General features: G+C 51.7%; 1 protein-coding gene across 5 annotated transcripts in view; it reads left to right on the forward strand.

Annotated features, from left to right (window-relative positions):
* LOC123180328 (ankyrin-3) overlaps positions 1 to 13,411 on the forward strand; it is a 49,127-nt gene that overhangs the window by 15,673 nt on the left and 20,043 nt on the right. For all 5 annotated transcript variants that reach the window (XM_044592361.1, XM_044592359.1, XM_044592358.1 and 2 more), the window contains 2 exons: positions 9,846 to 10,342; positions 10,630 to 10,971. In XM_044592361.1, the coding sequence (XP_044448296.1) occupies positions 9,846 to 10,342; positions 10,630 to 10,971 (839 nt within the window). The remainder of the gene's footprint in view (positions 1 to 9,845; positions 10,343 to 10,629; positions 10,972 to 13,411) is intronic.

Below are 13,411 nucleotides of genomic sequence, written 5' to 3' on the forward strand. Positions count from 1 at the left end.
TCCTCCTCTAACACACCATTCAAAAATGCCGACTTGACATCCATATGATGTAGCTTCCACGATTTCTGAGTTGCAATTGCAATTAGCAGCCGGACAGACTCCATCCTCCCAACTGGGGCAAAAACCTCATCAAAGTCCACTCCTTGCTGCTGTACAAATCCTTTAGCGACAAGGCGAGCCTTGTGCTTGATCACCAATCCCTCTGAACTTTTCTTTTCTTTAAATACCCACTTCAGACTATAGCTTGGTGTCCTTCAGGAAGATTGGTTAATGACTAAGTCTTGTTATCAATGATCGAGTCCATCTCCTCTGTCATTGCTTTCCTCCAAGTTCTTCCTTGTTTGCTCCTTCAAATGATACAGGTTCCTCTGCACCTAGAAAACAGAGCTCTGCAATTTCTTCTCTTATGCTTGCAGATGAACTTCTTCTACTCGCAACCTGTGCTCTGTTGCATCCTCTTCCCCTGGTTGTTGGTGGTTTCGTGGCTTCATAAATGTCGTCGATCGAGCGCAGACGAACTGGTGTTGGCGGTCCTCGACGAGGTTTGCTTACCGCTGCTGCATCACCTTGTTCTGTCAGGTCTGCAGCCTCGGGCGGATTTCCTGTCATGGCAGCATTTTCCGTTGCCGTGGCAGAAGAATTTGCTGCTGGGGGTGTTACATCTCCTGCCATGGCAGTTGCGCTGGGGCTTTTGCTGCTGTTCTCAATGAGTGATGAAGGAGTTGATGGTGAGCCTAAATCAGCAAACTCCGGAGCACCGCCTTGTACAACGGGCGTGCTCGGTACTTCCCCTTCGTCCCCATGGTCATGATTGTGCTCATCATGACCTGCATCATGGTGATCATAAAACACCTTAAATATATCACCTGAAGAATGCGGAGGTGGTTCAGTTGCTGAATCCCAATTCCATGCTTTTGCTTCTTCAAAGACAACATCTCGAGTTACTCTCAGCATCCTTCCACGAGGGTCATATACTTTGTATGCTTTTGATCCAGGCTCATATCCAAGCAACACCATGGGTGTGCTGCGGTCTTCTAGCTTTCCAATGTGACCTCCTACTGTTTTTACATGAGCTACACACCCGAATGTGTGCAAGTGTTCCACAGTAGGTTTCCTCCCGCACCATGCTTCGTACGGAGTCTTTCCGATCACACTTTTGGTGGGCGCTCGATTGAGCAAATAGACTGCTGCGGTAACAGCCTCCCCCCAAAATCTTCCGGGCATATTTTTACTCCGGGCAAACAAGATGCCAGAAGAATGGAGACGGAGTATATTAGTACCAATCTTCAAGAACAAGGGGGATGTTCAGAGTTGTACTAATTACCGTGGAATTAAGCTGATGAGCCATACAATGAAGCTATGGGAGAGAGTCATTGAGCACCGCTTAAGAAGAATGACAAGCGTGATCAAAAATCAGTTTGGTTTCATGCCTGGGAGGTCGACCATGGAAGCCATTTTCTTGGTACGACAACTTATGGAGAGATATAGGGAGCAAAAGAAGGACTTGCATATGGTGTTCATTGACTTGGAGAAGGCCTATGATAAGATACCACGGAATGTCATGTGGTGGGCCTTGGAGAAACACAAAGTCCCGGCAAAGTACATTACCCTCATCAAGGACATGTACGATAATGTTGTGACAAGTGTTCGAACAAGTTATGTCGACACTGACGACTTCCCGATTAAGATAGGACTGCATCAGGGGTCAGCTTTGAGCCCTTATCTTTTTGCATTGGTGATAGATGAGGTCACAAGGGATATACAAGGAGATATCCCATGGTGTATGCTCTTTGCGGATGATGTGGTGCTAGTTGACGATAGTCGGACAGGGGTAAATAGGAAGTTAGAGTTATGGAGACAAACCTTGGAATCGAAAGGGTTTAGGCTTAGTAGAACTAAAACCGAGTACATGATGTGCGGTTTCAGTACTACTAGGTGTGAGGAGGAGGAGGTTAGCCTTGATGGCCAGGTGGTTCCCCAGAAGGACACCTTTCGGTATTTGGGGTCAATGCTGCAGGGGGATGGGGGTATTGATGAAGATGTGAACCATCGAATCAAAGCCGGATGGATGAAGTGGCGCCAAGCTTCTGGCATTCTCTGTGACAAGAGAGTGCCACAAAAGGTAAAAGGCAAGTTCTACAGGACGGTGGTTCGACCCGCAATGTTGTATGGCGCTGAGTGTTGGCCGACTAAAAGGCGACATGTTCAACAGTTAGGTGTGGCGGAGATGCGTATGTTGAGATGGATGTGTGGCCACACGAGGAAGGATCGAGTCTGGAATGATGATATACGAGATAGAGTTGGGGTAGCACCAATTGAAGAGAAGCTTGTCCAACATCGTCTGAGATGGTTTGGGCATATTCAGCATAGGCCTCCAGAAGCTCCAGTGCATAGCGGACGGCTAAAGCGTGCGGAGAATGTCAAGAGAGGGCGGGGTAGACCGAATTTGACATGGGAGGAGTCCGTTAAGAGAGACTTGAAGGATTGGAGTATCACCAAAGAGCTAGCTATGGACAGGGGTGCGTGGAAGCTTGCTATCCATGTGCCAGAGCCATGAGTTGGTTGCGAGATCTTATGGGTTTCACCTCTAGCCTACCCTAACTTGTTTGGGACTAAAGGCTTTGTTGTTGTTGTTGTAACATGCTCCGTGCCATAGCTACAACCGTCCGGTTTCTTCTCTCTACCACGCCGTTTTGCTGCGGTGTGTAGGGAACCGTCAAGTACCTTCTAATGCCATGTTCTTCACAATAGGCATTGAACCTCTTGGATCTAAATTCACCACCTCTATCTGTTCTGAGAGCTTTCAACTTTGCTTCAGCTTCTACGTCGGCTGCAACCTTGACCTTTTTAAATGCTTCAAAAGCCTGATCTTTGGTCTTCAACAACACGATCCACATGAACCTGCTATAGTCATCGACAATTAGCAAAAAATATCGATTACCAGCTGGGTAGCAGGTGCGATTGGTCCACACAAATCACCATGCATCAAGTCCATAACCTTGCTTGCTCTGAAATTTGCCTCATAGGGAACGGGTTACGCTTCTGTTTCCCAACAAGACAGCCATCACAAAGCTGCTCGACATGCTCAATTCTTGGTAGATCATGCACCATCTCCTTCTGCCCTAGTGTACGCAACGCTCGGAAATTCAGATGACCGTAGCGTGCATGCCATCTCCAGGCATCCTCCTGCATTCCAGCAAGCAAACAAACTGGGTCGGCACGATCAAGGTTCAGTATGTAGAGGCGATTCCTTGAACGTTTCACCCGTGTGAGCAGTGTACGCTGACGGTCAAACACCAACATCATTCCATCAATGACGATCTTGCAACTGCGCTCTTTGAGTTGGCCGAGAATTATAATACTAGTCTTCAGTCTCGGGATGAAATACACATCTGTCAGCACCTTGTGTTCTCCCTTGCGTGTCTCAAATAATACGGTTCCACGACCACAAATCTGCACTGTCAAGGCATCTCCAAATTTTACAGTGCCTCCAACTGAAGTATTCAACTTAGAAAATTGATCAATATTGCCGGCCATGTGATTACTCGCTCCGGAGTCCAAGTACCAGACATTCGCACCAGCTTCGACCTTTTCCTTCTGCTGCAGATGCACTTTATCCTCTACAAGTGTCACATATTCAGTGAGCTTTCTCTGTTTTTTCTCTTCCTGAACCTCTTTAGGCACGAGCATGTGCTTTGGACGTTCTTCAATCTGCTCGTCTTCCATGAGCTCGCACAACTCTACCATCAGCATCTCAGGCTGATCATCACCTCCCTTTACTAGGAAAGCCTTTTCTTTCTTTGGTGGCTTGCGACATTTAGATTTAAATTGTCCAAAAATCCCACAGTTATGGCACTTAATTTTCTTCCGATCAAACTTCGATTTGGCAGGGGCCTCAAACTCTTCTTCTGATTTCTTCGGGTTACGCCGATTTTCCTTCTTGTCATTGTGTTATGGCCGGTTTAGCTAGGCCCACAGGGCAGTAGTTAGGGGCTTGGCCCACAAGTTATCTTAGGTTAATTCTTATGCAAGTTATCTAGGTTATAAATATAGGCTGTAAGACTCTTTTTGGAATCAAGCAGTAAGAAGAATATTATCTCTATTGCCCGGCTCCCAGAGGAGCCGGAACCCTAGCCGCCGCCGCCATCCTCCTCCTACGCGACGGCGCCCAGCCGCCGGCGCGCCCGCTCATCGCCTCGCCCTACTCCATCCTTCCCCTACAACCTACGGAGCAGGTCCGGTAGGATCCCTGGTTCTACCAATTTGGTATCAGCTACCTGGGTTTCGACCATGTCATCACCACCACCAGTATTGCCGCCACCACCGCCGCCGCTGCCCCTTACCACCACCGCCGCCGCCGCGTCATCTCCGATCGCCACGGGGCAGCTGGCCCTTTCGTCGGTGCCGCTGGATCTCATCTCCGGCGCGCCCACCGGCCTGCTGCCGCCCCCCGTCACCACTACGCCGCCAGCTCCATCGACTCGACCGGCCCAATACTCCCCGGAGGCCATGGCCGGTGTCCTCAACGACCTGGTCGTCGCGGTCCAGGGCATCCGGCTTTACCTGGCCAGCCCGTACGGGCCGTCACCGCCGCTCCCGCCGCCCGTGCCCTCCGGACCGCTGGCTCTTCCGTGGTACTCGGTGCCCGCGGCCCTCGCCGGAGGCTACCCGGCGCTACCGCCGCCGTCCGCTCCAGCGCCTGCTGCGCCACCCGCGGCTGCCGTGCCCGCCCCAGCCCCGTGGCCGGTCTGGCCCGCGCGGTTCCGTCCGCGCCGGCTCCACTGAGCGGGCCACCGGCGGCCGCGGCGCCCCTCTGGCACTTGGCGCCGGCACCCTCAGCGGCTCCGTGGCCGCTACAGCAGACGCCGCAGGCGGGGGCCACCAACCCTCTACAGCCGCCGTTCTCTGCGCCGGCCTGCACCGGGCTGCCGCTGCTGCCGTTCCTGGCGGGACACCCCGGCGGGTCCACTCCGGCCGCGGGCCCTCTGTGGTATTTATAGCTGCCGTCCCTCGCGGCCACCGACGCGCCGGCCCACCATCCGCCACCGATGCTGCAACCACCGGGGCCGCCCCTGCCCAGCTCGAGGGCACCCTCGCCGACCGGCCTCCCGATCCATCAGGTCCGGTTCCCGCCCTCCCCGTCGCCACTTCCAGCGTGGGTGGCTGCGTCTTCGCCTTCGCCGGTCTACACCACGGCTCCGGAGCAGCCGACCCCGTTTCCGCAGTTCGGCGGGCCATCTGGCTCCGCGGGTCCCTATCCGGAGTACTCCGACCAGGCACCACCCGCCTCGGTGCGGAGCTCCGCACCTCCGAGCCAGCTGGACACGGCGCTCCGACCCAGACACCGCCGCGGTTCGCCAAGATCGACTTCGAGACTTATGATGGCACGGAGGATCCCCTCAACTGGCTCAACCAGTGCGACCAGTTCTTCCGCGGGCAGCGCACACTCGCTTCGGAGCGGACCTGGCTTACCTCTTATCACCTCCGCGGCGCAGCCCAGACCTGGTACTACGCCCTCGAGCAGGACGAGGGCAGCATGCCCCCTTGGGAGCGCTTCCGCGAGCTCTGCCTCCTTCGTTTTGGGCCTCCGGTTCGCGGGAGCCGCCTGGCGGAGCTCGGCCGGCTTCCCTTCACCACCACGGTGCAGGACTACGCCGACCGTTTTCAGGCCCTGGCATGCCATGCGTCGGGTGTGACGGCGCAGCAGCGGGCCGACCTCTTTGTCGGTGGACTTCCGGATCACATCCGCATGGACGTGGAGCTTCGGGGACCCCAGGATCTCCAGTCGGCCATGTACTACGCCCGCGCGTTCGAGCGTCGCGCGGTGGCCATCCAGCAGGAATCACCGTCCCGGACCACTGGGTCGCTACCCGGGTCGGATTCCGCGCCGAGTAGGCCTGCGCAGGCTTCTGCGGCACCCCTCGCCGCGACCGCGGCGCGCCCGTTCCGCCGGCTCACCTCAGCCGAGATACTCGAGCGTCGCCGCCAAGGGTTGTGCTTCAACTGCGACGAGCCCTACACGTCCGGCCACGCCTGCCCGCGACTCTTCTACCTGGAGGTTGCAGACTACATTCCGGAGGACGCCGTCGCCGCCGACCTGGCCGCCCCAGCTGTCGAGAAGGTGTTTGACGCTGGTTGATCGCCTCGAGGAGTTCCGCAAGCGCTTCCCCACCTTACAGCTCGAGGACGAGCTGTTTGTGCAGGCGGGGAGAAGTGTTATGGCCGGTTTAGCTAGGCCCACAGGGCAGTAGTTAGGGGCTTGGCCCACAAGTTATCTTAGGTTAATTCTTATGCAAGTTATCTTAGGTTAATTCTTATGCAAGTTATCTAGGTTATAAATATAGGCTGTAAGACTCTTTTTGGAATCAAGCAATAAGAAGAATATTATCTCTATTGCCCGGCTCCCAGAGGAGCCGGAACCCTAGCCGCCTCTAACCCTAGCCGCCGCCGCCATCCTCCTCCTACGCGACGGTGCCCAGCCGCCGGCGCGCCCGCTCATCGCCTCGCCCTACTCCATCCTTCCCCTACAACCTACGGAGCAGGTCCGGTAGGATCCCTGGTTCTACCACACTGCCGCTTGCTTCTGTCCCCTTGTTTTTCTTGTCGTTTGACAGTTGCATCCACTGCGTCTTGGTCAGGTACAAATTCTCACTTTCCTTCGGATCGCCGAAGTTCAACCTGATCCTCTCATCATGGGCTTTGGATCTCCCGACGAGTTATGCGACCGCCAAGGTCTTCAGGTCCACGCACTGTTCGATTGAGGTGACGATCTGCATGTATCGTGGTGCTGCAGCACGGAGGAAGCGACGTACAATCGCGATATCCGTTAAAGTCTCTCCAAGGTCCTTGATGGAGCTGGTGATCTCAACCACCCTCGTGGCAAATTTATCCACGGATTCACTTTCATCCATCTTCAGACTTTCATAATCCCTCAACAGAGATTGTAGACGAGCCTCACGAACACGGCTGTGCCCTTGGTGAAGTTCCTTGATCACCTCCCAGGCTTCTGCTGCCGTATTCTTCCCGGATACATGACGTGCTACATCATTGGGGATGACAGAGTAGATCGCAGACATGGCCTGCCGATCCTTCTTTTATTCTGCACCTCCCTTCTTGTATGCATCGCCTCCAGCATTGGTCGCATCCCAGATTTCGTTAGCCTCCATGGCGCACTCCATCTTGATTGCCCACATAGCATAGTCCTCTCCCTCTAGCCGCAGGAAGGTCGTCGGGGGTAAGGTTTCTTTCTTCACCGCCGAACTGCCTCCCAGCGCAAGCTCCTTGTTCTTGCTATTGTCGTCGCCCATTGCTCTCTCGTGACCGAGGATCTAGCATGGCTATGATGCCAATTGTTAGAGCAAATCAATCAGCTTCCTGCTGTATGTACGCGATCTGCACAAGAACTCACGAGAGGAAAAACTACAGAAGAAAATATTCAATGATGGCTCAATCGCCCTCCTTCCTATTCTTTCCTTTATATAGGGGTTTACAAAGAATTCACGTCCAACACGGCACATGTAATTGCCCAACACGACGTGACCCTGATAAGCAGGTTTAAACTCTCCTATCTCCTTATCTGATCGATTCCTAGACGCACATGATACTTCCGAAACTGTTTTATACTTCAACAGTTCGGTTACAACCAGACTCCTAACACAATGTGCTTACTCCTAAGTCCTAACACTCTTGGCTCGTCGGCTGTGGGTGCTGGTTGTAGTGATGGCGACCAAGACGATGATGAAGATGCTGACTGAAGCAGCACAAGGTTGTGGCAGAGCACCTCCACCTTGCTGCTTTAAAGTGTACATCACTAGTGTTTAAGGAACTACTTCAACGTGTAGCGCTAGATATCGCTCTAGAGCCGAGTCGGTCCAAAATTCTTAGAACACACGATCTAGTCCAAGATCTTAGAAAAGAACACCAAGTTCTATTTTAGGTAGTGGTTACATAGTCTGGTTACAAACTAGAGGCAAGGACCTCTATTTATAGGACTTTGGGAAGCTTTCACATCTTAACTTCTACTTATAGCTAGAAAACTCTAGAAAACACTACTTCAGGTTCAACTTGCACTCATAGCTAGAAGACTCTAGAAACATTACTATAGGATAAGAAAACAAATACAACAACCTATATCTAGAATGGAGTAGTAGTGTGTAGAATAACTCAAAACAGATTTGACTTCTAATTTTCCTATTGTCCCTCATCACTGTTGCCGTCTTCTTCCATGGAGGCTTCATCTGGGTACCTCCACTGCAACTCCTTCCCTGCTCCTGAGTGGAAGTCCTAAGCCTACCGGTTCGAGCGGCGGTGCTGCAATGTTGTTCCCTTCCCTGGAAGCACGTCTAGTGAGGGTAGCAGAAAGTGAGAAGTTATGTGATTGGGGGTGTTTAACAAAGACAATGCCCCGTGATGGGTCCCTGCTTTTGGTGCTCTTCACCACCTTGTGGCTTTGTTCGCCTGCGTGTCAGCACCCTTGAGCTTGGGGATAGGGTCCCCTCTATGGCAGCAGCATCATTGTTGGTGAGAGTCCGGAGCTGTGGTGAGGCCTGACCATCAGCACTGGTGTTGTGTTCTATTTGCACCTTATCTTTTTTGTTGCAACTACTTCCCTCAACTTATGTTCTGTGGTGTGGTTGAGCCATGAGTGCCGGCGCTGTTTATCGGAAGCTTGGTCTATGCTATGGGTGTCCTTGATATCCTCTCCCCTGGCAGCCTGGTTGTCAATGTTCATCCGTGTCCTAGGGTGAACCTCTCATGGTGCGGCACCCTTTGAACCATGGCGACATGACAGGTGGCCTTTTGGAAGGTTGAAAAGGATGGCTTTGTGTCCAAGTGTGGCCATTTGGAAGCGAACGAGGGCACGATCCTCTTATGGTGCCCCCCCCTCCCCCCCACCCCCCCCCCCCCCCCCCCCCCGTGAAGGACTTAGCTTGTTGGTGATGGTCGTGGTGGTGGACGATGGCCTTGGCGTTTCAAGCTGCGGTTCTTCTCTGTTTCTTTTGTTCGTTGCTCTTTGTGGCTTTATTAATTTATTTAAAGCTAGGTCCAATGCTTTTTTGATCTAAAAAAGCAGAACTATATTTTTTTTTGTTAAAATATAGTGTTGAAACCAATACTTTTAGCATGTTTGTAACACATAATTTCTGAATTTTGCCTAGATGTATGGCGAATGTTGATGTGGAAATTTCCAGAAACTTGTTCTGTGCAGCTATCCAAGGATTGAAAAAATCCTTTTGAGAAATAAAATTGGTCCCTCTTAAGGTCTCTCCTGTTATCACCAAGTGAATGGAAATATTGAAGTTTATTTTGGCCATTTTGTTGTGAAAATTCAGAGAAAAAACCCCCTTCATAGCACACCATGAAGCATGCTTCCTTACCGCCAGCGAAAGGTTGCATCTGTGATGTGGTAACACTTTGGAGTTACTTTATTCATAAATTTGACATCTTATTTCGTCTTAGGTATGCATTTTCTGGCTAGTTCAGCAGTAATTGCCCAATCGGGACCTCTGAATCGCCATTACTAGCTGTTCCAGTTATTCATAATTATTTTATTCTGTTCCCGAAAAAGTCTATTTTTTGAATGAAGTGTTACCGTGTGATGTTCTCCTATTATCCAACTTTTCTAATCAAAGATGATGGAATGCTAGATGAAGAAACGAGTATTGTTCTCCCAAGGACTGCGCTTTAATTGTAGGGGTTTACACCTCTCTATACCACATTTACCTAGTTGTAGCTTTGGTAAAAAAAGTTTGCATGTTTATTATTAGAAACAGTTTAATATAATGATATGATAATCTGCGTTCATCATATACTATCTACTTAATTAATGACATGTTTCTAATCAGGGGCGCTGGATATCTTACTGGACAATATTGTGAAGCTGGTGGAGGTGACAGATTCATCAGGGAACAATGCCCTGCACTATGCCGCGTGCCACAACAGGGTACATATGATATCCATGTTGCACAACAAAAACTCTACTCTAGCATATATGAAGAACATTGAGCAGCATACCGCTCTACACAAGGCTGCTAAGTATGGCTCAGTAGAGGCTGCCAGGGAGCTCATGAAGCAGTGCCCTAATACTGTTGAGATGGTGGATTTATGTGGGAGAAATGCTTTCCACATCTCCATCATCAACAACAAGTTAAGAGTGCTCAAGTTGCTTCTTGAGTATGAGCTGCCGGAGGAGATCTTGAACAAACAGGATAATGATGGCAACACTCCGCTGCATCATGCTGCCAAGCTCCACCAAGGGCCAATACTGTGGTTATTACTCAATGATCTGAGAATCAACTCATACATGATTAACAATGAAGGGCATACTCCATGGGACGATCAGGTGAATTAAAGAATCCCTGCTGATTAAACCAAATAATTCGGGCCCGCTTGGTTGTCTGATAGTGATGCCATGCAAAACCATTTAACTATCTGTTGTACATAATGGTTCATAAATGCTTCAGACATTCTTACTGGTATGGTTCTTTTCATCTTGATTATATATCCAAAAGGTTCCTGTGCTCTTATGTAGTTTTAATATTATTTGTTGTCGTTACACTTTGGCTTGTATCCTATCTCAATTAAAATGAACGATCAGATTAATCATTAAAGTTGTCTTCTCCCTAGCAGATTCTGATAGAGCCCATGACCCGAGATTTGAGTGATGCAATTGACAAAGGAGACATGCTAAGCCTGGTAAATTTCCTTGCTTACTACCCGGAAAGGGTTTATTCGGTGACACCCATAAGAGGACACACGTCCCTCCACCTCACAGCATCAAAAGGAGATGATTGGTTCGTTCATCATGTGCTTCTCTATACGAACCGGAATGTGGGGTTCATTACTAGTAAGAACAGTGATGGGGATACACCATTGCACCTGGCCGTGAGAGCAGGCCATTTGGAAGTGGTACATCATTTGATGCGCTATTTGGCATGGGCTAGGGAAATCGAGCCCAACTTAAAGTTAAAGGTTTTCATCTGACCAACCCTATTTTACTTTCAGTGGTAGAGCTTTTAGTTACTAATATTTTCTTTCACTTGCGTATCCAATATGGTTTGCTGTTAATATATTATTATGCAGTTGCAGGGCTGGCAATGCCAATGATAACTTAGTGATGGAAATAGTAGCTTACTAGCAACCTTTTGTTAGAATTAATTTTGTCATTATCTTAAACATATGCATGCATGCCAGAGCGGAGTAGCTGTGCTAGCTTGCCTAAAGCTTGTAGTCCAGCTACATCATAGCTGCATGGCAGTAAGAGCAATCAAAAGGTAAAGGAAATTGGACTGCTAGTTATCTTAGTAAGGAAGTGTTGCAGTAAGTAATAGTAGAAGCAAATTGGAGTTTGCATTGGTTGTACAAATCTAGTCATGTGTTTAGTGTGAAAGGAAGCTCGCTAGGCATGAGTTGTGTAGAGTATACAACTCACCATGCTTAGATCGGTTTGGGAAAGCCTATAAATAGCCATGTATGCCATCATTTGGGAGGGAGGGAGCTGAGTGATTCAGTTCCAACAGGGGGAGAAAGAGGGGGGAGTTGAGTGATTCAATTCCAACACCTTTGCACGTCATGACCAACATAAATTAAATAGAAAAATGTAAAATGTTTATTGAAAGTTTCACATAACAAACACATCTCAAGGGTAATTAATAATGAAATACTAAATTGGATGCCGGGTATCGGACGGCTTTGATATTTTGCACAACCATCGGATGAAGAATTACTAAATTAGATTGAATATTTTGGGTGACTTAGTTCAAAAGTACTCGATCCAGCTTGTCTTTTTATACCGGTGTAGTTGAGAAGTCAGGAGAATTTAGGACGAGCATGCATGCTGGGTATCGGACGGCTTTGCATTTATCAGGAAGGATTGTCAACACATTGTTATACCATCTTGCGCTCTGCTCTCCCTTGCCGCCGGCTGCCACTCCGGCACCGGCGTCCACCCGTGCTCCCATTGGGCGCCACTCCGGTCCCGCCAGCCACCCTCCCCATGGCGAGTCAGCTCCAACTCTCCTGCTCCCTGTCCTGCCCGCCTTCCAACTTGTCGCTCCTCCCGCCCCCGCCGCTCTGGTCGCTCGTGGTGCCCACGGCGGAGTTCGCTTCTTGTTCGCTGGGCTTGGGGCTGCCGGCGGGCTCCGACGAAGTCAGGCTGCGGTGGATGCTAGCGGTTGGCAGACCCAGCGGAACAGGCGGTCCCTGACTCGGCGACCACAACCCCCCCAGCCACCTTGCGGTTCTTCTGAAGACGCGCTCGCCCGCCTCGTGCATTCCGGCTGTCCTGTACGGGTGCTGCTACAATTGTGGCGAACTGGATCACATCTCTCGGGCATGCACCAACCATCTAGCTAGCATGCAACTAACTCCCTCCAGCCACGCGCACGCCACACCTGACGCCAACAGATCGCAACGGCCCTGCGCATGCAGCTCCTCCACTCCACGAACGCAAGCACGGGCTCACGCCGGGGGACACACATGCTACGGACTTGACCTGGTCATCTTCACGCCGGTCGCCATCGCCATGTGCATGGCTTATTGCCAACACTCACCTCCTAAGCCATGACATCGTCGTCGGAGTTGTTGCAGCTCCCGTCGTCGATGTCGCCACGACCGTGACCTAGCCCGTGGACCCGACCTGACGCTGGTCGCACCGTGCTCCGTCACGACTCCGGCGACACACGACGAGCTCCTTCTCCGCCCCGCGACACACGCCTGACGTCCCTCGACGTCCCGCACGCACCCGACGCGCCCGACCGCCCCAGTGCGTCCCGCACGTCCCGCGCGCACCCGACGAGCCCGACCACACCAGTGCGTCCCGCATGTCCCGCGCGCATCCGACGAGCCCGACCACACCAGTACGCTCACCGCGCGCCCGCGGTCCCGACGCGCCCGATGCGTCCAGTGCGCACCCATATCACGCACCGGTTGCGCCCGGCTCGCCGCCGCGGCTTATTGCCCTGCACCGCGGCGGCCTCCATGCCGCCATGCAGTGCTGCGCCGCCGCGCCACCACGCAGTGCCTCGGCGGCCTCCGCGGTCGCCGCACGTACGACGTCACCACCCGCCGCCTCCGCCACGCGCCATGACAGCCACAGCACCGCCCACCTTCATGGGCCGACACACGGCCCGGAGCTCCGTCACGCAGCTGCCGGCGAGCGCCGCCATCGCTGCCACGCCTCCGGCACGGCAAGCACGCCCAAGACACCAAGCTCATGATACCAATTGTTGTTGCCGCTCTCTCTCTCATGCCGGACGGAGGTGGAAGGAGCACACTTTTTTCCCGGCGACCAACGCCCCGGCGCCCAAACGCCTCCTTTGTATTCAGCACACAGGCTACATCACGGCTGGGAGCTTCACCGGCGCAACTACAAACAGTACATGAGTGGGCTTTTTATACCCAAACTAGCTCC

This window comes from Triticum aestivum, chromosome 1D (assembly GCF_018294505.1).
Source record: "Triticum aestivum cultivar Chinese Spring chromosome 1D, IWGSC CS RefSeq v2.1, whole genome shotgun sequence".
NCBI classification, from domain to species: Eukaryota; Viridiplantae; Streptophyta; class Magnoliopsida; order Poales; family Poaceae; genus Triticum; species Triticum aestivum.